At 45.3% G+C, this 27,196-nt stretch overlaps 2 protein-coding genes across 4 annotated transcripts in view; both read right to left on the bottom strand.

The window, feature by feature from the left end:
- The window catches only part of LOC116870028 (histone H2B type 1-A), a 384,027-nt gene that overhangs the window by 182,248 nt on the left and 174,583 nt on the right, over positions 1–27,196 (bottom strand). The window lies entirely within an intron of this gene.
- On the bottom strand, positions 9,687–25,543 carry TRIM38 (tripartite motif containing 38). Its single transcript, XM_032861689.1, has 7 exons — positions 25,536–25,543; positions 23,554–23,988; positions 21,310–21,405; positions 19,199–19,429; positions 18,164–18,186; positions 17,955–18,067; positions 9,687–10,339 (listed from the first exon to the last, which is right to left on the bottom strand). Exons 2-7 carry the CDS (start codon positions 23,956–23,958, stop codon positions 9,816–9,818), a joined length of 1,392 nt encoding a protein of 463 aa, XP_032717580.1. The 5' UTR covers positions 23,959–23,988; positions 25,536–25,543; the 3' UTR covers positions 9,687–9,815.

Genomic DNA, 27,196 nt, shown 5'->3' with positions numbered 1-27,196 from the left:
CTTTGGTTGTTTCAAAAGGTCCTGGCTTTGAGATAAACTCACTCCTATCTAAACATATTATATGTTAAGCCTTAGAGACACTTTAATTTCTAAAGAAGATACTGATTTAAACAAACAAAACTGAAAACATCAACACTTAATGATAAGATTCCACATACTAGAACAAGTGAATGGGAAGATCTGGAGATGAGGATTCTCCCTTCACCCCCTCCCTCTTCCCACCAAACACACACACACACATACACTCACACACACACACACACACACACGCGGCTCCTGCTAAGTAGGTGGACGACTGGGGTATAAGCACTCCACCAGCTGAAGGCCCCCGGCCATGTCATAGAGTATGTCCAATCTCTGACACGCCACTTCGGCCTTCCCTATTGATGGCATGGTTATGGGGATCAGACGGGTCTTTTGTTGGCAGAACTATTTTATTTCCCCAACAGAGGAGAGCCCTGCTTCAGAAGAGGAAATGAGTACAATAGAAGAGAAAGCCTAGAAACAGTGCCAACACAGACCATACAGGAGCAGCAATACTAAAAGTAGGGGGCAGAAAGGCTGACCACTCAGATTGAGCGATTGGCTTTCATACAGAATCCAAAGAAAATTATAGTTCTACCCCTCACAAAAAGTTCCAGATCTAGCAAAGACACAGACTAGAAAACAAAATCTTTTAAAATTTTAGAAGAAAATAAGGAAGATATTTATGACCTCAGAGAAAGGCAGAATTCCTTAAAATCAGATACAAAGCCAAAAACATTTAAGGAATATAGTATTCAACTTGAACAATCCAAAATTAACATTTTCTATCTAACAAGATCCATTCTAATCACAATTAAGGGATAAACAATATACTTGTAGACACTATCTGTTACATCACTAAGAATCAGAATCCAAAATTCACACAAACCTTTTAAATATCAATCAGTAAAGAAAAACAACCCAGAAGAATACTGAACAGACAACTAGCAGAAGAGGAAATTACAAAATGACCAATAACTAGCAAAAAGCAAGGAAATGCAAATTCAAACAACAGTGAGATACCATTTCAAACCCTCAGGGGCAGGAACATAGGAAAAAAAAGAAAAAAAAAAGGATGTCAACCCGGCAGTCTGGAGTCCCATTAAAGTGTGCTTCCCCTAACAGTCACCGATTTTCTCTCTTGGTAAACACCCTGGAAAAATTCTTGTACGTACGCACACAGATCTGAACTACAATGTAAGGTGCGGCATTATTTGCAAGAGAGGAAAAAAACAAGACACTGGAATATAATCAAGAGCTCGAGACTGGCATGGGTAGATCCAGGGATGGAACATGAAAACGAGCAGAGCATGTCCACGGGGAAAGAACAGATCGTTTGTAGTTGGTGCCCTGAAAACTAGCTCAATGAATGACGAAAATTAAACTGGATCCCAACTCTCTCCATCGCCTGCAAAGGTGGAATCTTAAGTGAATTAAATGCCTAAGAGCATAAGGTAAACTCCAAAGCTTGTAAATACATAAATAAGTCAATAAAAGAGAACTTCAAGTAAATCCTATAGGCACAAGTCATAATTAAACTAACAATTTTGATTATGTTAGAATTAAGGTTTTCTGTTCAATTAAGGATCTATGACAAAGTTACCTCATTTGTGAGGAGATACTTGAAATATCAAAAACCCACAAAAAATTAATAGGTAAACTATATCAACATCTGAAAAAGCAACAAAAAAGGTAACTGACTCAGTAGAAAAATCAACAAAGGATATCATCGGGCAGTAGGCAGAAAACTGCAATGCTAACAATCATTTAAAGAGATGTACAACTCAGTTCCCGAAATGGACAAATAAAACAATGAGAGTTCACTTTACTCCCTATTTGCCTGGCATAAATTAGAAAGCTAGATAAAAGCAAGCACAGACAAGTTCATAGGACATAAACACTGGGACATGGGGAAAAAAACAAAAACAAAACCAAAAAACCCCTCTCAGGCACTGATGCAGGTTTCTACACGCTGAAGTCACTAGGCGGGGTATCTGGTACCACTTAGTAACTACTGGAATTTGGGAGTCTTTCACTGAGAGGGTGAAAAAGTATGCACACTGTGGAGGGGTGCGCTGTTCTCGTTAGGATTCAGCTGAGTTAGAAACACAGCGGCAAAGAAGGGTCTTCGAGACCGCAGCAGATCACAGCCTCAGAGCCGGCCAGCTCTCCACCAATATCCCCAGATGTTCACCATCAGGAACAAAGGCATTAATTACGATTTATTCTTCCAATGGAATGGACGCTACGGCATGTATCCACACAGATAACAAAAACCAATATCCTGCGGGGTAAAAAGCAAGTGACAAAAGGCTAGACATAAATGGGCAATGCCGCAAGACAGCACCTGACGTCCGTCCTTAAAAATCCATTTAAATGACACCTTACTGCATCTAGTATTTTGGAAAGTACCTTTTAATATTTTTAATCAAAACGGATTCTGGGAGACGACACCCCATCTTCAGAAGCACTGCTGACTCTCAGAGGGATAAGCGGTGAGTTCTTCCTCCAGCTTGTCCCCTTGGATTTCTCCCACCACAATTTGGAGCAAACACAGTCAGATGTGAACGTTTAAAGATCTGGGAGTTGGATATGCAGGCTTCCATTACTTTTTTTTTTTTTCTTTTTCCCTTTGAAGCCTCTGAGGAAAGCCCAGCGGCTACACCCCACAAGCACAAGGCCAGGAGCGGTCGGCGGTTCCCGGACCACCCACTCCGCGGGGGGTCTCTACGCGACTCACCTCTTTCCTGCCGACTCAGACGAGGGGTCTCCATCTTTATCCCCTGAGGAGTCCACCACGACCAGCTCCTTTGCCAGGGCTTTCCACCTTAGTAACGAGAAAAACCTCGGCGGGGAGCAGCCGGGCTCCCCAGCGTTCCGACCTGCGAGGTCGGAGGACGCCGGCTCAGAGGGAAAGCCTCAGACAACCGATCCGAGACGCCGAAACACGAGCCGGGGCAATGGCGCATGCGCAGCATTTGAAGGCCGGAGGGGGCGGAGCCGGTGCTGTGGGGCGGGGTCGCGCTGGGGGCGGACCTCCTGCGGCCCGAGGCGCCAGGACACTTCCCGACACCCGGGCTGGGCTTGGAGGGGCGGGGGCGCTCCGTGGATGCTGACGCCGGATCCGGTCTCGCGAGGTCTCTCCCCACCCATCACCCCTACTCCGGTCGGTGGTGGAGTCTGCACAGAGGCTCCCCGGCGTGGAAGCCGGGAGTCCCACGGCCCTGCAGCCGCTGGGGGCACACACCCTTCGGGGGCTTGCCTGCCGCCCAGGACCGAGTGCAGATGCTCCGGTGAGGGTGGGACCTTGAAGGCCCCCAGGACCCGCCTCAGGAGAGAAGGGGGTGCCCCGTCCTCCTTGAGGCTCATGGGGAAAGGGGACCTGGGTAAGGCCAAAGAAGTAACACCTCTGGGGGAGAGGTCCCTTTAGTGTCACTGCCGAAATTCAAGATGTCAGCTCTGTGCCTGGGCTCCCCTCGCTCACATCCCCTTTTAATTTGCCTGGGGACAGGCCGGCTTTGGTGTATTCCTAAAAAGCTCTCCAGATAACCACAGTGGGCTGCAAAAGTTAAGAACCACCTGATCTGGGCCAAGTCCCACACAGTAGGGAATGTTTTTTCGTTGTCATCACTGAAATTGGGTTAATATTTTTCTGGAGGGTCAGAGGCCCAGAGAAGGGATTGAGTTACCCAGGATCCCACAAAGATTACGCGATGGCGGCCCAAGAAGTCCTCTTTAGCAGGTCATGTCAGAGAAAGTGCTTTGCAGTTGTCACATCAATTAACAAAAGAGGCCCATTTATTGTGTTACATACCTGTTGCTTTATACCTGATTATTGCTCCAGCATTACCCTTAAGGAAACAGAGCCCAGAAGGATCTGGCTGTACCATAGAAAGTTGAGCATTTAAACTTCACTTACCGCCTTTAATGGATCCAGGTGTCCAAGAAACTAAAGCAGGCTCTTAGGATGGGCACCAAGATGTAAAAGGAAAAAAAAAAAAAAAAAACAGTCCCTTCCTCAGAGAGATTAGGCATTGGAGAAAAGAAACACAGAGAGTCAGATGGCTGAGATGCAGGGCAGAGGGGAAGGAAATGAGCTCTGAAGACCGCAGGCCATGCCTCTGGCCTGGACTGAGGAAACACCCGATTCCTAGAATAGAACAGGTTGGATCACTTTTACTTGACCAGAGAAATTCAGTATAAGCTCGAGGAGTGTAGCAGATTCTCTTGGCCACATGCTCATTAACATGCTAATCAAACGACTTCCTGAACATCAAATCTCTGTCTTCCTAATTCCTGGTGAAGAAGAGAATTTGGGGTGAAGGGCCTGAGGTGTTTCCTGCATTTCCAATTCAGCTGCTGGTAATTCTTTTCCTTCCCTGGGAGTCCCAGAGAACCAGTACAGACTCCACTTAAGGCTGGTGTTACGGGCGGGCATGTGTTCTGAACCAGAGATTCACAACAGCAGTGTTTCAGTTTCAAAAAGGAAAGAAAACTTTATCATTATTACAAAAAGCTATAGAAACAGAAGAGCAGAGGAATCTACACAGACAGGAGGTTAACAGTAGGCAAATAAATGAGAATAAGGCAGAGTTACATCAGATCAGGTCCTTACACATCCTGCCGCATCTGCCGGGGAAGCCGGGTGGAGACGGCCGGGCTGCAGTCCTGACTGGGAGGCCTGGGCAGAGCGTCCTCCCGTCGGTCAAGACTTCCGACTCACTGTCCCCATAAGGGCCAGATTTGTAGAGCACATAACAGGGTTTGAAATTAAACATGTGTTCACCTACGTGTAATTTGGAGCGAGCTGGCTTTCCGTGTTCTCACATTTCTGTGTCATCAAGGAGCCCGGGTTGTGTGTGTGCCCCCACTCCTGGATGCCACCCTGCGGGGCCAGCCCCCCTGGAGCAGGAGGGGACTTGAGACAAGATTTGTAGCTCTTGGTGTTTGGAACAGAAGGGCCAGTTCTGACCTGGAGGCCAGATCATAAACTCTAAGTAACCAGGCTCCCAGGGTTATTCACACAGCACGAGTCTCGGGCATGTCTTGGCCTGCCTGTGAACCTGCAAGCGCAGGAGGTCGGTTCTGCAGGACAAATCAGAGAAGCATCTAGCCATATAGAAGAGCATGAGAGGCAGAGTTTAGAGAGCGGGTGTGAGGATCAGTTCTGAGTCCCAGGGGCTGTGGCTGTTTGTGTGGGCAAAGAGTGGAACTACTGATGTTGCCAGGAGTTCCAGTAGACCTTGTCTCTGGGGAGAAACTGGGACTGAATCTGCTACGGGCCAAGGACTCAGAGTGTCTCTGAATCTCTATCCCTCCCTTAGTTTAGATGTAGAGACTTTAAACAATACGTTTCTAATGATAGATTGCAAAAATTGCCCTGAATTCATCTCATCCTGTTTCTGTTTGTATACTTTTGCTTTTGTGACTTTGCTGCTTCTCCCATCAAGAAGTGAATGTATTTCTCTGTCCCTTAGATCTGGGCTTGGCCAAGTCATTTAACAAATGTAACCTAAGCAGATGCCTCAAAAGAGCCAGGTGCTTTGCAACTTGTCCCCCTTTTGGTTCTCTTACAGCCCTGAACAACCATGGGAAAGAGGCTAAGCTCGCCTGCTAACAGGAGGAGGTGCTCCAGGCAACAGCCTGCCAAACCCCAGACTCGGGCTGAGGCCACGCCAGATCTCCTAGGGCCAGCTGATTCTCCAGTTGCTGTGGACACACGAGAAGGCACAATAGGGTTCAGCCACATACAGCCCTGACCAGCTGACCTACAGCATTGTGAGTCTAATAACTGATAGCAGGGTTAAGCAACAAAGTTTTGGAGCGGTTTCATGCAGAAATTGACACATTCAACGGATAGCCTTGAATTAGTCTCTTTTATGGTTGTTTTTGTTTTTTAAAGATTTTATTTATTTGACAGAGAGACAGAGATCACATGCAGGCAGAGAGGCAGGCAGAGAGAGAGGGGAAAACAGGCTCCCCGCCGAGCAAAGAGCCTGACTGGGGGCTCGATCCCAGGACCCTGAGATCATGACCTGAGCCGAAGGCAAAGGCTTAACCCACTGAGCCACCCAGGCGCCCCTTGAATTAGTCTTTTACAACAGTGACAGGTGTTGTTTGCAAAGTAAAATCCCAGATGCATCCAGCTTCTTGTCCCTTGCCCCTTCAGCGCCCTAATTGTAAAAAATTCTGTATCTCTCCCTTTCTTACACGAGGAAACATTAATGAAGTTATCTCCTTCCAGTGCTGTTTTCATCTCCAAACTGCAACATTCTCCACTCCCCATCTCCTGGGACAGGTTCTCCCATCTGACCTCCAGCCCATGATTTCCATGTTATAAAAGCCCCCCCCCCCCGGGGGAAAAAATATATATATATATATATGTTTATAAAAAATAAAATTATAAAAAACAAAAAACAAAAAAGCCCCCCAAGGTTCCCAGCTCCTACAGGGGTCAGCCAATGATGGCCAGAGCTATAGGAACAGAAGAGCAGATAGAGGAAGTGGAGTAAAGGGAAAAGAGGGGGCAAGAATATATCAAGTCTTTTGGGGCACGTGGGTGGCTCGTGGGTTAATCCACTGCCTTGACTCAGGTCGTGATCTCAGGGTCCTGGGATCGAGCCCCGCATCGGGCTCTCTGCTCAGCGGAAGCCTGCTTCCCCCTATCTCTCTGCCTGTCTCTCTGCCTGCTTGTGATCTCTCTCTGTGTCAAATAAATAAATAAATCTTAAAAAAAAAAAAAAGAATTATATCAAGTCTTTGAACCAAATGTTTATATACTGTGACTCAGGCAACCCACGCTGAGGAAAAACAAGAGAGCTGAAGACATAATTACATACAATGATGTTCATTTGAACGTTACTTGTATTTGCAAGAAACAACCCAAAAGGATATGTGACTATGAGATTGCTACAGTCATTTAAAACCACATATTAAAATAATTTTTAATGTCATGGGGAGGAGCTAGCACTGAGAAAAACAAGAGCTAACATATGGGGAAGGTGGTTTACCGCCATGGTGGGAGTGTTTGTTCCTTAGAACTGGGAGTATAATTTACTGTAGTTTACAGTATTCCACAATAAATATCTGTGAGTTTAATCATTTGGTATCTGTATCTATTTCTGTTTTTATTTACAGAAACAGGCCAAGAAAGAGGGAGGTGGTGGTGCTTGCTCTCTCTGAAAAGCTGAGCTGAGACCGGGAAGGGGGTGCAGGTGGTTGCTAGGATGGGCCCCCAGGGCAGGCGTGCTGGGACAGGGAAGGTGGACCTGACCCGATTACTGCTGTGAACACGTCAGTTCCATTTCACTGGATGTCGTTTGAGGCAACATGTAGAAGTCATCCCAGGATTGTTCCTCTGCAGGTCATTTGGTTGGAGACTCTATCCATCCACCCCATTCCCTCCTTGGCTGATGATTCCCTCCTGGGATGTGAATCACCACCCACCTCTTGTCTGCACAGCTGGTGACCAGAATGAGCTCACCCAGCTTCAGAAAAAACAGATGCTTAAAGGCTGCTCTGAACCTAGAACACAGCACGCTCAAAAGCCCTGGGGCCAAAACAACCTTGGCCCTGTCCAGGACCAAAGAGAAGACCACGATGTACTGAAGGTGAGAGGCAGGAAAGGTAGATGACTCATTCAGGAAGGCAAGGCCTGTGAGGCCAGCATTCGCCTTCTGGGCCACGGTGAGTTCAGGTGCACAGACTCTGGGTGGGTTGCTCAGTTGTATTCCTCTGGCTCCCTCAATTGCTGTCTCTCCTTCCTGCTGTGCCTTGTCCCTGGTCCTCTGCTGCAGGACAACAGACACCACACATAACTGACCTTGCATGCAACTGCAGTAGGAGAGGATGTCTAGAAGATCTAAAGAAGGGGCACTGGGGGGCCCTCTTCTTTTCTGGCTAAGTACGTATGGGCTACCGCACGCAGCCTCTGCCCATTGGTTCTTGCTAATGCAATGCGAGCAGGAAGCCATATGGTAGGTTTTCGGAAGCTACATAAAAATTAGCTGTTGCCCGCAGGCCCTTTGCTCTACATCTATGTCCCTTTCTCCACCCTACATCTTGGAATGTGGTCTTGCCCAGTGAGGAGTGTCCTCCTAATGTTGGCAGGGCCTAGAACCGAGTACCCTGCTCAGAGAAAAGTCCATACCGTTAAACACTTAGTTCGTTAAGCAAGAAAGAATGATGATAAACATTCAACTAAAAAAAATGTTTTTTATTAACAAAATAAACCTTTGTAAATCATAAGGAAAATTAAGATACAATGAGAAACTGGAGTGCAAGCAAGTTATAGAACAAAAGATAAGTTCTGCTAGTCCTTAACAGGAAGAAATGCTACTATATTAGACAAACATTAGCTACTGTTATAGAGGTTTTTTTAAAAAAGAAAACAGGAAATAAAATGGAAGTCTGAAAGAGCATAGACAGGAAATATTAGTTTTGAGAGCAATTTGAAGAATTATGTGCAAATACATTTGAAAACTTTGATAAATTGCTTTTTAAACGAAACTGAATGACCTGACTTATTCAAGAAGAAATGAAAATCTAAACAAACCTATACATACAAATAAAGTTCAGCAAGTTACAGAATGCCAGTTAAATACATGGAAACAAAACAAATAAGGAGTAGATGATTTTATGGCTACTTTTTTTTTTTTTTAAAGAAATAGCAACTCACTGTGTCCTGGAAGATTGGATTAGTTTCCATTGAACAGAAAACCCAAAATGATAGTGGCTGAAGCAAGTTCATATCTCTCCCATGTCGACAGTCCAGAAAATGTAGAAAGTCCAGGAAATCCATAGAATCCAGGGCTGGTATGGCACCTCCACAAATTTACCAGCTTCCTGTTAGCCACACTTCCGCCATCTGTAGAATCTAGGACAGCTTCTAAAGATCCAGCCATCACACCTCAATCATTTACGTTGTTTGTGGCTTGGCTGACTTTACCATGATCTTGCCATTAGTCAACTCAGCCATGATAATTTAGGTTGAACATGGAATGTTCTCTTCAAAATTGACCCAGCTAGAGCTAAGGTCTATTTGATCATAGAAGACTCATAACAAAGTCTGCCAACAATCATGCCAACAGTAACTATTTGCTGAGATCTTAAACTATTTCAAGATAGCTGGCTTGGCACAGTCTGGAAAATATCAACTTCTTTTCCAGTACCGAGTCCCCCAAGAAAATCTGTTATTATTCTGAATCTCCTTCCCATTTGAAACATACCCCTGTAAGCCAATTTCAACTCCTCTTTCACATGTGACGTGTTATTGCAATAGGCAGAGCTCACCAGGTCTGGAAGGCATCTGTCCTCACTGCATCATTGGAGCTATGCCAGAGGTTGGAAGAGTCACTGTGTTGGCTCTCCTGCTTTTTCTCACAGCTGGTAGAGACAATTGCAATTTCCCTCACCCTCCACCCATGAGTTCCTATGGCATCGAACAAACTGGGAGAACTCAGACATCCTGACCTCCGGGTCACCCTGCAGGTCACCCAAAAACTCTTGGAAATCAAAGCTCTGAACCCACTGAGGGGCTTGGGGGGGGGGGTGGAGAAGACAATGCATGATCATTGCTATTATATGGCTTCCCCAGCTCAGGCTGACTATCTGTGCTATTTTTGCCATTGTTTTATCCATTCATTCAAAGAAGATTTATTATGTAGCCACTAAAAGCCCAGCACTGTTCTGAGTACAAGAAGTGAAGAAAACAGACCAGATTTCTGCCCCCACAGGATTGACATTATATTTTCTATGCTAGTTAAACCAAGAAGGAGATTGTAATTCTTTCCTTACTCGTCTGGGGGAGGCAGGAACAAAGGAGAATGTTGATAAACCCGGAAATAGGGCCGGACAGTATCAGAGAAGGAGGCCTTTGGGAAGGTAAAGATGTGGGATCCAGTGGTCATGTTGTAAAAGGATACAAGTCCGACATCACAGTCCAGAAAAATCCCCACAACCAGAGGCTGCTCTGCCAGAGAAAGGGAAGTTATGGGATAGGTAAGTGCTAAGTAGCCTTTCTTTTTGCACAGTCTAATGGCCCAGAATCCAGACTGAGGCTTCTGCATCAAACCAACGTCCCTGTGAACACTGTCCAGACAGACTCCTAAGTCCCACCCAGTTCCTTCTCCCACATCCACTTCGAAGTAATGTTTTCCTGAAGTGAAGCCTTCACAGCCCAAAATACAGGGTAAGATACTAAATCTCTTAGAAGAATTGTCCAGATTCTCCTGGGGGCATCCACGGGTCACTTGTCTCCGATCCTCAGACAGAATGAGCTCCCGATGAGCTGTATCTGGATCCAGAGTCACATTGACTGAAAACAATAAATAAGTAAGTAGATAAATAAATAATTTTTTGTTGTCAGGAGCACAGTTTAATTTAAATAAAACCAGCCTGTCCTCAGATCCAAGCATTGTCTCTTACTAGCCCTGACAGCTTAGACAAGTCCCTCCCTAAGACTCAGTTTTGTTATATAGGAAGTAGAAATTATCGTATCTGGCACAAAGAATAGTGGGAGAACTGAATGAGATCATGTATGCTCAGTGCTGAGTAAAATTCCTGGAATAGAGCAAGTGCCCAGTCAGTGGTAATGATAAGAATATCATCTTCATAAGCGTCACCATCTTAGTCACTCAGAGGAGTCAAGGAAAAGAACTAACCAGAGTTGACGTGGTTACTGTCCTCTCCAAAGCCAAAGGAAGTACTAGAGGAGACCACAGGGCAAAAAGAGGCAGAGTTAAGAGTCCCAAGTCCCTCCCTACTGCCTATCACTTGGAGGGTCTGCCTTCCTCTGCCTCTGGTCACACTCTCCTGCAATTACAGTGCCCTCCACCTGCTCCTGAGGGCTCCAGGGATGTGATGGTTCGGTTCCTATGCCTAGCCCTGGCTGCTTCACTGTTCCTTGGTAATGACCCCAGTCTTCACCTCTGTAGGTAATTCCTTTATTAAATGCTATCTGATCAGTTCTTATCATGAGCCTGATTCAAAAAAATTTGAGGTTTCAATTGATATTCTCTTAATGATACAGGAAAACCCAAGTTAAGAAATTAAAATGCTTACAGGTTGGCAATACCACTTGAAGGTGAAGATATCAATTGGATTTTTAAAATTTTACCTCAGGAAGTGGAGATGCAACATTGGGGGGTTGGGGAGTAGGAAAAGAATAAATGAAACAGGATGGGATCAGGAAGGAGAAAAACCATAAGAGACTCTTAATCTCACAAAACAAACTGAGGGTTGCTGGGGGGAGGGGGGTTGGGAGAGGGTGGTTGGGTTATGGACATTGGGGAGGGTATGTGCTATGGTGAGTGCTGTGAAGTGTGTAAACCTGGTGATTCACAGACCTGTACCCCTGGGGCTAATAATACATTATATGTTAATTAAAAATTTTTAAAAAAATTTTTACCTTAGATTGCTTATAAGTGACACATACAACAAAAAGACACAGGAAGGTTGACAGTTAAAGGATGGATAATATAGTTATATAGCTGTAACAGTTATATAATTATATCAAATGATATTAAGTCAAAGTATTATCAAGGATGAAAAGGGTTACCTAACAGAGAAAAATACATTAATTCACTAGGAAGATATCCTAATTCCAAACAAGCATGCACTGATAATGTAGTCTCAAAATATGCTAAGTAAAAATTATGGAATTATAAGGAGAAACTGACAATTCTACAACCATCATGAGGTATTTTAACATTCTCTTTCTCCATAATTGATAGATCAAGCAGGCAAAAAAGGAAAGATACAGAAGATCTGAACAACCCAACAAGCCCAATCTAATAAATACATGTAAAGCTCAGCAATTAATAAACAGAGAATATGCACTTTTCTCCAGTATAGATGGAATATGTACTGAGTAAAGACTAGTCAGAAAGCGAGTCTGAACAAATTCCAGTGACTCTATATTGCACAGATCATATTCTCTCACCTCAACACAATTAGGTTAGAAATCAACTAAAAAAGATCAATAAAAAAAATCTTCTCAATATTAGGAAATTTAAATGCTTCTAAATCATAATATGATGATATACAGACTTGGGCAATAATAAAATGCTACGTATTAAAAAATTATACAGTGACGCTAAGGTGGAATTTTCCAGAAAATTGATAACCTTTAAGTACTTATTTTAGAAAAAGAAAAAAAGCTGGAAATGAAGGAGCTAACTATGCAGGTTAAAATAGGAAAAGAACAGAGAATGGGGCTCCTGGGTGGCTCAGCAGGTTGAGCATCCAACTCTTGATTTAGGCTCAGGTCATGATCTCAGGTTTATGAGATCGAGCTCCACATGGGTCTCCGTGTTCAGTGGGAAGGCTGCTTGAGAGGCTCTCTCTCCCTCTCCCATTGCCCTCCCCCCTGCTCAGGTGCTCTCTAAATAAAAAAATAAATAATCTTAAAAAAAAAAAAAGAACAGAGAAACCCAAAGAGAACTTTTTTTTAAAAAGGAAAATAAAGTTTAAATAATAAACCAATGAAATGAAGGAAAATAAGAATGCAATGGAGAAGGAAAAGCCAACAGTAGCTTTCATGAAAAGACTAATACAATAGACATACCTCTAAAAAGATTTATCAAAGGAGAAAAAAAGACAAAATTGGAGTGAATATAGAAATTTAAAAATTAAGAGAATTTATGGTAAACTTTATGCTACTAAGAAAGTTGAAAACATTAACAACATGAATAACTTTCTAGAAAAACAGTTCTTCGTAAAATTCATTCAGAAGAAAAAAGAAAACATGAACAGACCTAATGTTAAAGAAATATAATAAGGAGTTTAAAATTTACCCACAGACAATAAAACATGCACATACACCAAATAAAAAGGGACCATGTCAGTTTTTAAAGAAATTCTACCAGTCAAGGGATAATGGCAATCTCATACCAAATCTTTCAAAGAACAGAGAATTACAGAACCCTATAACTTACAAACATAGACACAAAAATCCTAAACAAAATAATATAAATAATAAGCCAAACTTTGCATGTGTGTATAATTGTATTTTATACATGTCTACTTTACTTTTTATATATGTATAAATGTATGTTATGTATTTAATGTTTATCATACATATTACATATTTTACAATATATTATGTAACTTATATTATTAATTATACATATTAATTATATAATTGTTATATAATTATTATTTAAATAGTCACCTGATATATATCATTATATACTATATGTCACACGGAATATATTATATCAAAAATAAAATCTCTATATATGTCAAATGTTTTAATATATATATTAAATATATAATATTCTGTTTATGTGTCTAATTGTATGAAAAGACTGGGATGTTTTTATTACCAACTAGACTGAGAGTCAGAAAGTCAAGGTGAGGAGCCAACATACAACATTGTCATCAACAGAGCTGGTTGAGTATTAGTCATAGTAATGGGGAAGGAAGGTGTTTGCAGAGGGACACTTACCAGGAAAGCATATGACTCATTTAACCGGGAGGAGGTCTGATGTGTAAGCAGCCTCTCCTGACATACCTAGCGACTGTCTCCATCATCACTCCATCACAGTCATGCTATCAGAGTATATGCAGGGACAGCTAAACTTTACTTTCTAAAGTCAGGATTCCTGTTTGCCCGGGGACTATTTGTTTAACTGCTCTATGCAACTAACCCTTATCGAGCAACATAACTGCAGCACAACAATGATCTTCATGACAAATTAATATTTGGCTATCAAACCTGTATGTTATATATACTGTGTGTGCATATATATATATCTCAAAATTTAGCTTTTCCTGATATAATATATATATCAAAATTTAGGGGCGCCTGGGTGGCTCAGTGGGTTAAAGCCTCTGCCTTCAGCTCAGGTCATGATCCCAGGGTCCTGGGATCGAGCCCCACATCGGGTTGTCTGCTCAGCAGGGAGCCTGCTTTCTCCTCTCTCTCTCTGCCTGCCTCTCTGCCTACTTGTGATCTCTGTCTGACAAATAAATAAATAAAATCTTTAAAAAAAAAATTTAGCTTTTCCTGAGACTGCAACTATGGTTTAACATTAGAAAATAAATTATCATAATCACCACATAAACAGATTAATGGAGAGAAACCACATGATACTATCAATACAACTAACTCATTGATAAATTCAATGCCCATTGGTGACGACAGAGCTCTTTGGAAACAAGAGTCACAGACTTTGAAGGAAAATGTGTCTTGAAACCCTATATATCAAAAGATAGAATGAAAATGTAAAATGTCATATGTATACCAGAGATACTAGCTATGATAAGTTCCCATAAGTCAGTAAGAGAAAGAAACCAATAGAAAAAAGCTTCAATCAGAGCAAATCATGGGTAAATCACAGAAGAAGGCTAAAAGGTTAATGGACTTACAAAAGGCTCAGCCTTGCTAGGGAAATCATAGAACACAAATTAAGTCCACATTTAGGTACTATTTCAGATCCATCAGATTATCAAAAATTATAAATTATAAGCAAAGAATCAGGGAGATATGAAACGGTCGGCGCTCTTATGTTGTCGGCAGGATATAAACTGACACAATTTCAAGATCAGCAGTATCTAGTCACATTAAATGCGCACCCCTACACAGCAGCATTTTCAATTTAAGGTATATCCTCAGAGGAAAGCATTCACCGAACACAAGGACCCATGGAGAAGAATGTTCCCAGCGGCATGGTGTGCATCAGCAACAAACAAAACCACCTAGACATAAACTTCAGCGCCTATGCCACTGAACAATGGATTCGAAAACACAACATATTCATTTTTTTGCCACACTGCAGAGTGATTAAGAGAGTGTGTTCTGAGAGATACTACCTGACTTTCCACTTATCGGTTGCCTCTCTGTCTTAGCTTCCTCATCTATAAAGTGAAAATGCTTCCTACAGAGAGGACTGTGGTATAAAACAGGTAACATATGTGAAGGTTTCTTCATCTGTCATGGAGAGAGTGCCTGGTATCTCTAAGTTGCTTTTCTTGGTGCTGGTGAGACTGTATGTTGCCACACTGGCCCGCGCGTAATGTGTGCTGGGATTAACAAGCCCAGCGAGCCCAGGGCTGGATGTGCGCCCTCCAGGTATGAAAACGCAAGGATGGAAGGTTGCGTGGCCCACGCTGTTATTGAAGCAATGTTGTGATCTCCAAGTGCTGGAAGCAGCCCAAAGCTCCAATGGTAGGGCTATGGTTACATATAATTCTGATATACTCATGGAATATTAGCTTTTGAAAGCAACAAGTGACATTCTATATACTAAATGTTTGTTAAAAAAAATAAAATAAAATAAAATAAAATAAAATAAAATAAAATAAAAAACAGAAAAAGACATAGCTCTTGTAACCTGGAGAAGTAGGATTGGAGAAGGGTAGGAGAAACCTTGAATTTTTCTTCATATCTATCTATATAGTGTGACTGATTACAATTTATTTGTATTACTTTTGAAACAAGAAAAGTTTTAATAATAAGGGTTCTAAAAAAGAAAGGGGATTATCTAGTAAAAAGATGAAGTCGTTTTAGAAAGAGATTGACTTGCACAATTTTGTAATCCTGTAAAAGCTAAGAGTAGACAAATCAGCTCAGTGATCTGGATGTGATTTGCATGGAGTCCTGTTTTTTCCTTTCCTGAATCTCTTTACAGGATCAAATACAGAGTTGCTTTGTTTTGTAGCTGTTCTTATTGTTGTTTATTGCTAACTTGAGGGGAAAACAAATACAGGTCCATAATCGTTATCTGAACTACCTGGGACCAAATGCATTTTGGACTCAGAATTCTTTGTCAGTGTCGTTCTACCTCTGTTAAAAATGCAGTTGGTATTTTGATAAGGATTGCCTTGAATCTGTAGATTGTTTTGGGTACTACAGACATTTCAACAACATTTGGTCTTCCAATCCATGAGCCTGGAATATCTTTCCATTTGTTAATATTGTCTTCAATTTCTTTCATCAGTGTTTTACGGTTTTCAGAGTACAGATTTTTCACCTCCTTGGTTAAAATGTATTCCTAGGTATTTTATTACTTTTGGTGCAATTGTAAATGGGATTGTTTCCTTAAACTCTCTTTCTGCTACTTCATTATTAGTGTAGAGAAATGCAACAGATTTCTGTATGTTGATTTTGTATCCTGCATCTTGACTAAATTTAGTTCTAGTAGTTCTAGTAGTTTTTTGGTGGTGTCTGTAGGGTTTTCCATATAAGGTATCATGTCATCTACAAAGAGTGACACTAGGCCTTCTTCCTTAATTGATTTGGATGCCTTTTATTTACATCTCTTGTTTGATCGCTGTGGCTACTACTTCCCGTATCTGTTGAACAACAGTGGGGAGAGTGGACATCCTTGTCTTGTTCCTGACTGTAGGTGCAAAGTTCTGTTTTCCACCATTGAGTAGCATGTTAGTGATGGGTTTTTCATATATGGCCTTTATTATGTTGAGGTATGTTCCCTCTAAACCTATTTGTTGAGGGTTGTTATCATGAATAGATATTATAATTTGTCAAATGCTTTTTCTGCATCTATTGAAATGATCATATGGTTTTTTACCCTTTCTCTGTTGTTGTGATGTATCACATTCTTGATTTTCCAATATCGATCCATCTTTGCACCCCAGAAATAAATCCCACTTGATCATAGTAATAGGTTTTTTTTTTATTATTATTATTTTTTTTATGTATTGTTAGGTTTGGTTTGGCCTTCCCAGAGTCCCTGCCTTCTGGTGTTCATGCTCTTATGCAATTCCTTCCAACTGAGTGTGGGCAGGACCTGTGAAGTGCCTCTGACCAACAGAATATGCCAAAAATGATGGGATGTGACTCCTAAGATTCTATTTCATTATATGGAACTCCATCTTTCTAAAAGACATACTTCAGAGACACTCTCCTGAGCTCACTTTGAAGAAGTAACTGGCCATGTTGAGAAGCCCATGTGCAAGTGGTTGAGGGGAGCCTTCTAGAAGCTGAGGGCAGCCTCCAGCCAACAGCTCACAAAAAGCCAGGGACCTATGCCCCATAATAATAAAGAAATGAATTCTGCCAACAACCTGGGTGAGCTTAGAAGAGAATCCTTCCCCCAAGCCTGGCCAATACCTTAATATACAGCTTTGTGAAACCTTAAACAAAGGACCAACTAAGCTGTGCCCAGATTTCTGACCCACAAAATTCATGAGATAATATGTGTGTGTTGTTTTAAGCTATTAAATCTGTTCAGTGGAAGAGATAATACAGTCTCCAAATCATTTTAGGTTAGGTCTGATTTTGTAGTCAAACAAATTTTTTTTTTAATTTTAATTTTATTTTTTGTAGTCAAACAAATTTTAAAAAGCTTTCAGTTTTTGGAGCTTTTTAAATTTTGTAATTATAAATAACATATTGCAGAAATATAGAAAGCACGGATTAATAGTATCAATGATTCAGGAAGCTCAGGCTTTGGAATTGGTAAATTTCAGTTTTCATTATGGTTCTAATATTTACCATCTGTGTTGTCTGGGTCAAGGTCCTGAAACCATCTGAATCAAAGCCCATAATGTTCACTGATCTTTCCTACATTGCTCTGAGAGTTGACTAAAATATTAACCACAAACACTATATCCCAGACACTGCACTAAGTACTTGACACATGTTGACACACTTACTTTTCATGATAACCCAATGAAGCATGGATTGTCCATATCTTCATTTTTTAGCTGGGGAAACTGAGGAAGTTATGTGCCTGGGGTGACACAGCTAATACATGGGGAACAGGAATGCGAAAGGTCCGCACAGATAACCAGTACACTGTGTCCTGTCTAAGCACTAGAGCATGCTAACAAGGGGAGGGCAACACAGTGCCACTGAAAACCACTAAATGACCTCTCTGGCTGTGAGGCTGCCCAGGGGCAGGCAGTGAACGTGGCTGTAACTTCAGGTCCCTTCCATCCATAGCATTTAGGGCTTCTTCACATACCTTGATAGCTCCTTAACATTTTCCTCACATCAAAATAAAGCTCAGAAACACTGCACACGGCATGAAGCTCCAGAGAGTGGGCGTCTGGTCTCTCCAACGTCATAGCCCAACTCCTAGAATAAGCAGAGGCCAAGGACTTGTTCAGTGAGACAGCCCATTCACCTTTCTGTACCCATACCCCTCCCCTCGTGCGCTCATATAGAACTTACCTGCGCAAAGTGTCTTTCACATCCTACAGAGAAACACAGACAAAAAGTAAGTGGAAACATCAGTATTTCATGAGGCTTGGCACATGGGGCTGTTCTCTATACATGCTCTTCCCAAAGAAGTGAAGACATTTGACTCTAGCCTCAAATACTGATGGATACTCAGACAGAACGATTCCCATCCCAGCCGTCTGGGATATTCAGCATGGCAGGATGTGTACCAGTCTCTGAGTCTGCTGTCTTTCTGGCTGAGATCTGTGGGCAGCTATGGTGTTTGCAATCACAGCCTGTGGGATGCTTCGGGAAGAGGCCTAGGAGCTTTGCCCATGCTTCCTCTGGCAAGTTGCTTTCAGTAACCTAATTCCTTTCAGAGTGAGCCCATACCACCTATCACTAAGGGTCCTTAGCGGTGAATCTGTGCACAGCCCCTGAGAATGGCCCACTAAGATGGTGGCAGCGGGTGTCACACGGCAGTACAGCAGTCATGCTATCATCTCCCATTTACAGTGTCACCTGAGTCCTACTGGAAGGAACTAGAACTAATAGCTCCAGGCATAGTTTATCTTAATGGGGTAGATCTTCATACAGCTGAAAGAAGGCCCCATAAAGCTGTGGAGGGCTCTACAAGCGAATTGGGGAAAATACTGTCCCTCGTGTTGGCTGTCCCACTCTATGACCCACCAGTCAGCTGGTGGAGTGCTTCGGGAGGCAGTTTGACAGTCAGGGTTCTGTGCACATGGATCAGAGGCAAATGGTAGCAAAAGTTACCCCATGATTCACTTTAGCCAAGGACCCTACCATATCCATCAGAAGGGCTACATTTTTCCGAGTCACAGAAACAGATTTTTGTGATTCACTATAGACTAGCAAAGGCCACCCAATGCTGAAGTATACCTCAAAGAAACATTTCTTTCAATTCCCCACGCCCATGTGCCACTTGAGTGAGGGAGGCAGGTCTCACCAATCTGCCTGTGTTCCCTCCCCCTTCGTCCTCTCTTAATAGCTCAAGAGTTCCTTCCCCCGAGGGCACAGCCCCACCTGCAGCAACTTCTGGGCTGAGCTCTGACATTTCTCCTCTAGTTCCAGGATGTGACTCCTGAGTTCTTGGCTTTTCTGTTCCAGAGTGGCCTCGTTATCTCTCAGTCTCTTCAGAGTCTGCTCTTTCTCTTTCTCCAGCTTCCAGAGATGAGACTTCTCCTCTTCTTGTAGGAAGCTCTGAAGATTTTTAAAGTCAGACTGGATTTTTTGTTTCTCAATCTCTATCTTCTCCTAGAGTCAAGAGAGTATGCTCAGAAGGTAGAACAAGCCAAACGTCCATCGATGAACGAATTGGTAAAATATGGCATACAGATAGTGACGTACTATGAAGACTTAAAAAGGAATGAAATTCTGACTATGCTATGACGTGGATGAATCTTGAAGACATTATGCTAAGTGAAATTAACCAGAAACAAAAGGACAAATATATGATTCCACATATATGGGCTACTTATGCTAGCCAAATTCGTAGAGACAGAAAGTGGACAGGGTTACCAGAAGTTGAGAGGAGAAAGGAATGGGGAGTTAGTGTTTATCGGGTACAGAGTTTTAGCTTGGGATGATGAAAAAGTTCCAGAGTTCAGTTTCCACTATTAGTTCCCACTCATAGACAGTGGTGATAGTTAAAGGACTTAACACCAATGAACTGTATGCTTACAAATGATTAAAATGGAAAATTTTATGTTATGTGTATTTTAACACACACAGAAGAATGTTTTCTCAGTCATTGGAGCTTTAAGAATGTCACAGATTGCCTGCCGCTGAGTCATGCCTAGGAGGCAAGCACTGAGATGTGGGAGAGTTGTCATGATTCTCCACAGTCACCCTACGGATTTCCTTCTTCTTCAGCCAAGATGCAGGAAGAAGGAGGGGCATTAGTGCCAGATAATTTAATCACCGAACTGGAGCTGAGGTCAAACACTTTCTCAGTAACAGAGGAAAAAAACTGAATTTTTATTTGGGAGGTAAGGAGGTATTTCTGAGCCTGAGGGAATTTCTGGAAGCAACAGTTTGTAATAAACATCATGGAGATTGGACTCAAAAAAACAGGCTAGTAGGGAAGTCCATGGTTTCAGCAGGGGGAGGTCTGGGTGGCAGGCTTTTATCATAGTTAACTGAGAAATATTCACCACCAGTCCGGGGTCCAAGTAATCATCTTCACGTGTAAAGGCGATAGAAGCCAAGGGATATAAGTCTTTTTGGGTCAGGCTTTCAAATTTGGGAGATAGAGAATTATAATTTCCACTAGTGCTTTCCCAACTCAGACAGTGTTTTGGTAACTGAGAGGATGTGTTAGAAGGGTCATGGATGGGGTTTCTGTATATATTAGCTATAATCAAGATCCTACCCACAGCCCAAGATCCCAGAAATGAGGGAGGTGACAGCATCCTTGGGGAGTTTAGCATCCACACACAAAGGATCAGGGCAGAGGAAGGAAGATACCCCTGAAAGAGGGAAAATGGTCCACCAGGCTGAGGCGTTTGGCTACAAGTTGATGGGTTACATAAATATTTCCATAAAGGAATGCATCTCTGATCATGGGGAACTAGTCAGCCATGGGATCATCTTAGAGACTCTAAGTCTGCAATTGAAGTGCATAGGTTCTTGCAAAGTTGTGACCCTCTTTATAAATCAGATAGACTTCTTTTACCAACCTCATGAGCTTGAGGACTGAGTCTCAACCTGGAGTGATTCTATTTCCTTAATGTTCACAAAGATTGACTTCTGAACCTACAAGGCTGAGAGCCAAGGCCCGCACTGTGGAAAGTGTGCCGAAGTAATAACGTTAAGGCCTTCAAACCAGGAAGGCACTTTGAGGTATTTCAAATTTGAAGCCTGGTCAATGACGGCTCTGACTAAAATAGACATACCAATTCTGCTTCCCCTAAGGTATCAGGAATCCTAGCCAATTACTATTGAAAAGTTGAAGGGATCGGAAATAAATTCTCACAGATGTAGACAACTAGGGGTATTAAAATAATGGTTTCTTTTTGGGGTTTCATCTGTTCTGGTTTACTAAAAATAAATTATCATTGTCTTTTGCCAACCATTCCCCATGCCTGCACTCTAGGGTAGAAAAGAGCTTGAGAACAATAAATGCAAATTCTTACATTCCATTCGCTTATCTGCTTTGTTGTGAACAACTTCAGTTTCATGCACTCCTCTTCTAGTTGCCTCAAATTTGTCACAGCATTCTGAAGCTTCTCCTGAAGGAAAAATCAGGTGAATAAAGTCCATTCAATTAGTAACTCTCCATTAGACACGTTAAGGGGAACCCCAGCCCTCCAAGACTCTTAGAATAACCGAATACACACTGAGTCATTACAGTAGTTTAGGAAGCACGCCGAAGGCTGTATGTGCAATCACAGATTTGATTCCCTTGGCGGCACAGAGCAATTGGTAGGATTCTTAACACCATTTCTGTGCAGCAGAAACTGAGGCTTAGAAAGGGGTTAAATAACTTGCCCGAGTGCTGTAATCCCTCATAGATAGTTCTGAGTGGCTGCTGGAGCTAGATGCCATTCCAACCTCGTCTGCTACCCCAGAGCCTGAGCCGTATCCACTACGGTCTTGCCAGGGAAACACTTTACACAGAACATCTCATCATCATCTACAAGATTTTATAAAATAATGTGTTGAACCAAACATAACCAATGCCAGGGTGATGCACAGGGAACTCTGAATGTGTTATGTTCAGTTGGGAAGGGAAGACCAGGATGTCAGCTAAAGTTACCAGGAACAGTTAACGCAGGAGGGGAGCTCTGCTGTCTTTGAAGAGTGGTAATTCGTGAAGCCAATCTAAAATGATTTTGTATCTATATCAAGTTTTGGGGTTATTTTTCAAAACATTTTCACGGGGCGCCTGGGTGGCTCAGTGGGTTAATCCTCTGCCTTCGGCTCAGGTCATGATCCCGGGGTCCTAGGATCGAGCCCCGCATCGGGCTCTCTGCTCTGCAGAGAGCCTGCTTCCCTTCCTCTCTCTCTGCCTGCCTCTCTGCCCGCTTGTGATCTCTCTCTGTCAAATAAAAAAAAAAAAAAAACAGTTTTTCACATTTCCGTGGAAAAGAATTTGAAGTGACCTAAATCACTGCTTGCCATCAATTCTACAAGATCAGCTCCTGTCTTCTGTAAACTCAGTGAGCACACTCGTTAATTCTGAGAACTCTCGAGAAAGGGCTCTATGAGACTTGTCAAAGACTGTATTGCCATTGCTATCCAGGGGACCCAGAACCTCACTACAAGCCCGCCTCTACCTCACAGGGGCAGGAACAAAGAGCCCCACACTGGGGACGTTTTCTTCAAATCTAGGCAGGACAGGGAGAGAATAAGGTAGCAGTACTGTACCCTTTCTTCATTCCCTCGAGCAAAGGCCAGCCTTCTTTACTGCTTCTGAGTGAGAAACAGGAGTTGCCCCGAACCTCTCCCTCTACTTCATCCTCCATGAACAATCATTTTCCAATCCTTTAGCTCCCCTTCCTGAATCTTGCTTGAAGCTACCCCTTCCCCCTTCTTACAGGAATAAGCTGAATTTTACTCCTGGATACACCTTTCACTTCAGTAAAAGGCCAGAATGCCCTTTTCGATGTCAACCTGATCCTTCAATCTGCAAATAAAGCCCCCCAGTGGGCAGCACCACTCTGCCCACTCTACGATTTAGACTCTGAGTTGACACCACAGTTCCGGGCCAACCTCCTTTCCGAGGCCATCACCTGGCCTTCCCTACATCCCCGGCCCTGGCTATGCCCTCGCACCTATGGTCTCCTCTGCCCGGAACGCCCTCTCTTCTCTCCGGGCCTCTACCTGTGGCTGACTGTTACGTGCTCTTCAGGAGTCACTTCCGGAAAGGCTGCTCAGTCCCCTTCCCCACCCCTTGTTGATCCTCCTCCCCACCCAACCAGCTGATTCCACGCAGCCTCTTTTACTTATTTGTCTTCCCCATTGGACTGTAGGATACCTAAAAGGTGGTATATCTTTGTCTCCTGTGTTTTCAAAGTGCATCATATGGTCCCGCCCACTGTTAAAATGACATACATGGGGCGAAGCAATAACACAAGCAGGTGTGCATCCGAGTACATGGCGATCCGGAGCAGGGAGACGTCCACGGTAGCAAGCAAGAAGGGAGTGGGGCAATAGTGGGACCCCCCTATTGAAGGTCAGGATGGACGGTCGGGACTTGACTCAGTGAGAACCCACAATACTCTATTTCTCATATCACGAAAGACGTGACATGAAGGGTGACACGATGACAGCTGTGTTTCAGGATAATCGTCTCAGGTTATAGGCTAAATAACCTCGGTCCCCAGGGAGCAGCATGGGAGCAGCACCTGCCAAAACCTGCCAACCCACACGCTCACCTTGTAGTCCTGGCATACGTCCTCGATGAGGGCTGTGTGGTGCCCTTTGTGCCGCGGTGACCGCTCACAGCGCCAGCAGATGAGCTGGCTCTCGTCTTCGCAGAACAGGTGGAGGTGCTCTCCGTGCTCCTCACATGACATCTCATGCTCCATCTCCTTGATGGCTTCAATGAGACTCCCCAGCTGCTTGTTGGGCCGGAGGCTGGCCAGCCGAAATGGAGCCCGGCAGTGGGGGCAAGGGAACGTATTGGACGATGTGTCCACAGGGCCTTGGTTCTCAAGGAAGCTGACGATGCACTGACTGCAGTAGCTGTGTCCACAGCTGATGCTCATGGGCTCAGACATTAGGGACAGGCAGATGGCACACGTGGCTTCCTCCTTCACCTTCTTGGTGGCTGAGGCCATGGCTTTTCCTGACAAGTTCCAATATGGGATCTAGAGGCAGGGATGAAAATCCACAGGTATGGAAATACACCTCACCTGAGCCTCCGACCCATGCACTGCGTGGGAAGCCACCGGCCTCCACAGGTCCTAGAGTCTTCTCTCTAGAGAGATGAGATGGACTGGGATTAAGATGGTACATAAAATGAGGCTGTGTTGTGGAAAATGGCAGTCACGATCCCATGTGGCCACTTATATTTAAATTAATTAAAATTGAATAAAACTTAAAACTCGGTTTCTCAATCCCGCTAGCCATATGCTTAACAGCTGGGGCCACTGGAGGCTCCATGATGGCCCATATGCAACACTCCATGGGTGCACAGTTTTCTCAGACCCAGCACTGACAGAGACAGAGAGCAAGGAAGGCTTCCTCACCAAAGCTGTAGCAAGAACAGAACTCAAGTGAGGGAGTGTGAAACTCCTACTCTACAAACATCAAGAATCCTTATACCAGAACTGTTTCTTCGGGACTGGAAGCAACCCTGAAGTAACTGGGTGGCCATGAAGGATTCCCCTGAGGTCGTCAAATTTGACTCTGCTGGAACCACACTGCCCCCTCAGTTCGTCAAATTTGACTCTGCTGGAACCCCACTGCCAGCTCTCTCTGCCCCCACTCCCACCCCACGGGGGACAAAAGACTCCGGGTTAATAATGTCTCAACGGAGCCCCAATAACAAAAGCAAATTAGGCAACCGAAAAGAACCAATGTGTCTTTGCTGTTGTCCTCTCAGTACTGAGGGAAAGATCTGGAAAGAGTTGGGAAAAGAAGGGTTGTCCCCGGGAACAGAGCTCCTGCAGAATGAGGGAGCGGACCAGCTCCCCTCCAGGCCAGGACGTGGTTCTCGGGGTGACGGGAGCACGGAGGACCGGGGTGGGGGGTTTGCAGAAGCCAGGGTGTGGGGGAGGCCGCGCCCCGGGGGTGTTCCGGGGGCTCGGCCTCTTGGTGTCCAGCGGCGAGGACCCGACGACGGGTGACAGGGAGGCCTGACCTGAGGCACCCACTGCGGCTGGCAGCGGCTTGGGGAACCTCGCCCTGTCCCCCACTCCCCAGCCCCGCGCCTTGGCGGGGAGGGTCGCCGAGGCGCGAGGAGCAGCCTCTGCACGGACAGGGCCAGACACGAAATCCGGGCTTCCGCTCTGGCTGCGAGGCGGCTGCCGGCGTCTGAGAGCCAGGGCCGGTCCTCGCAGTCACGGCGGATTTCCTCCGGGGACCTCCCTTCCCCGGCAGGCGGCTTCTCCCCCGGACCACAGCCGGCTCCCCGGCGCCGGGGTGCGGCGCTCCCCTCGGGAGGCCCCGAGCGTGCGAGGCGGGCGGGCAGGTGCCCTCCCTCACCGCGCAGCCCACGGCTCCCCAGGCCCGGCGGGCGCTCCGCGGCCGCAGGAGCCTGACAGCCGCCGGGAACGCGGGCAGGGTCCCGGCGGCGCGGGCACTCGCACACGCACCCCCCGCGCTCCCCGCCACACACACCCCCGCGCTCATCTCCGCCACCTGCCCGGCCGCGCGTGCCCACCACCCTCCCCCACCGCCGCCCGCCACGTACTCGCCGCCGCCGCCCGAGGCCCGGCCGCCCGCGAACTGAGAAGCGAAACTGCTGTGGGAGGCGGGCCGCGAGCGCCCGGAAGGCGGTCTGAGGAGACGCCCGCGAACGCCCGGGAGGAGGCGCCCGGGGGGTACCGGGGGGGAGGCGCCAGCTTTGCGCTCAGCTCGACCTGAGCGAGAGCGTCTCACAGCCCGCAGAGGGTCCAGATCTTTCTCCTTCTGCCACCGACCCCCTTTAGGATCCGTAGCCTTTGGGGCCCATGTTGGTCCTGTTCTTAGGTCGCGCGCGGTTGTCCAACAGCTGAAGGGCGTGGGAGAAGGGGTGGTGGCAGGAGCAGAGTTCCGGGCGTCCCGCAGTCGGCCCACGCCAGCCCCGCTTCTCTGTCTCTCGCTCCTCTCCCTCCTCGGCCGCCCTCCGAGGATGCGGATACCGCGCTTCTCCACCACCAGACGCGCGGCCCAGGACTGCAAACGGGAGCCCGCCGGTGGGCCGGCTGCGAGTGGCCTCAGCGGGGGCCGTCACGGGACCTGCACAATGGAGGACAGGCTATGGGGCCGGGGACTTCGCCCAGACAGGGTCCTGCGGGTCCCAAACCGTGGGACACGTTCCTCTCTTCCCTTCCTAGACGGGGGTCTCTCTTAACCACTGTGCTCCCCGGGCTGCTCACAGAGACTTATGCCGCTCTGCAATCCAGTGGCTCATCCTGTTCCGCTGGCACATGGGGTACTGGCAGGCCCTGCGCCCAGCACAGGACATAGCTTCTCCCGAGGCAACCAGCGCACAGACGAAGACCCAGAATGAGGCCCTGAGGCCCTGACCCCATGATGCATCCTTGCTGATCCCCATGACTTTCACTGTTGTGGATGTGACTCTGGACCCAGGCAGAGCTCGTCCCAAACCTGTCTGGTCAAAGGATCAGGCAAAGGAAGCCAGTGGATGCCGAAAAGAAAGCAAACTGCCACTGCTACAGATAACAGCAAGAGAAAAGCAGCGACCTCACGACAGGGCCTGTCTTGCGACGGCCGCCGCACCTTGCATCCGTTCCCTGTTGCGTGAAGGAGGGACTAGTTCGTGCAGAGAGCTGCCCGCAGTGTTAGAAGAGGAGGGGAATGCAGATGAGCCTTCGGAGATATGTTCCCCACATACGTACGGGCCTAGAAAGAGACCCATAGGAGCTGCCGCAAGGGGAAATGCCTCTCCTCCAATGAGTGAGGCTAAGTGCAACCCTGTGAGCCTGGGATGCAGGAACAGGAGATGGGGCACCGCAGTCTCTAAAAGCATGCACTTGGGGCGGTCCCTCTCTGGGGAATACTTGTCCTTCACATAACCCCTGGGTGCCTTCCCTCAACTCCTTCAGGGATCCCTTCTCTACCAGGCTTACTCTGACCACCTATTTATAGTTACACTCCTCCCCATTTGGGATCCCTCTTACAGTCTCTAAGCATCTTTGGTTTAGATCCTGATCCCAGGGTTGTGAGACTGAGCCCCCCATCAGGCTCCACCCTCGGTGGGGAGTCCCTCTGAGAGTCTCTTCCTCTCCCTGACCCTCCTGCATGTGCTTTCTCTCCTCTCTCTCTCTCTCTGTCTCTCTCAAATAAATCTTTTTTTAAAAAATCCCTTTAAGTTTATTAACTTGTATTATGGCCCAGAATGTGGTCTAT

This window comes from Lontra canadensis, unplaced genomic scaffold, assembly GCF_010015895.1.
Source record: "Lontra canadensis isolate GAN:19392208 unplaced genomic scaffold, GSC_riverotter_1.0 scaffold21, whole genome shotgun sequence".
NCBI classification, from domain to species: Eukaryota; Metazoa; Chordata; class Mammalia; order Carnivora; family Mustelidae; genus Lontra; species Lontra canadensis.
Note: the sequence above shows the minus strand (reverse complement) of the source record. Positions and strands in the feature narration are given on the sequence as shown.

What these genes read in the sequence shown, in the direction of transcription:
- TRIM38 (XM_032861689.1), bottom strand. Translation starts at nt 23,958, where the DNA reads ATGGCCTCAGCCACCAAGAAGGTGAAGGAGGAAGCCACGTGTGCCATC. An exon ending in AGCAGATAAGCGAATGGAAT is followed by an intron (nt 19,430 to 21,309) that starts GTAAGAATTTGC and finishes TCTTGACTCTAG; the next exon opens with GAGAAGATAGAGATTGAGAA. An exon ending in GTGAAAGACACTTTGCGCAG is followed by an intron (nt 18,068 to 18,163) that starts GTAAGTTCTATA and finishes TGCTTATTCTAG; the next exon opens with GAGTTGGGCTATGACGTTGG.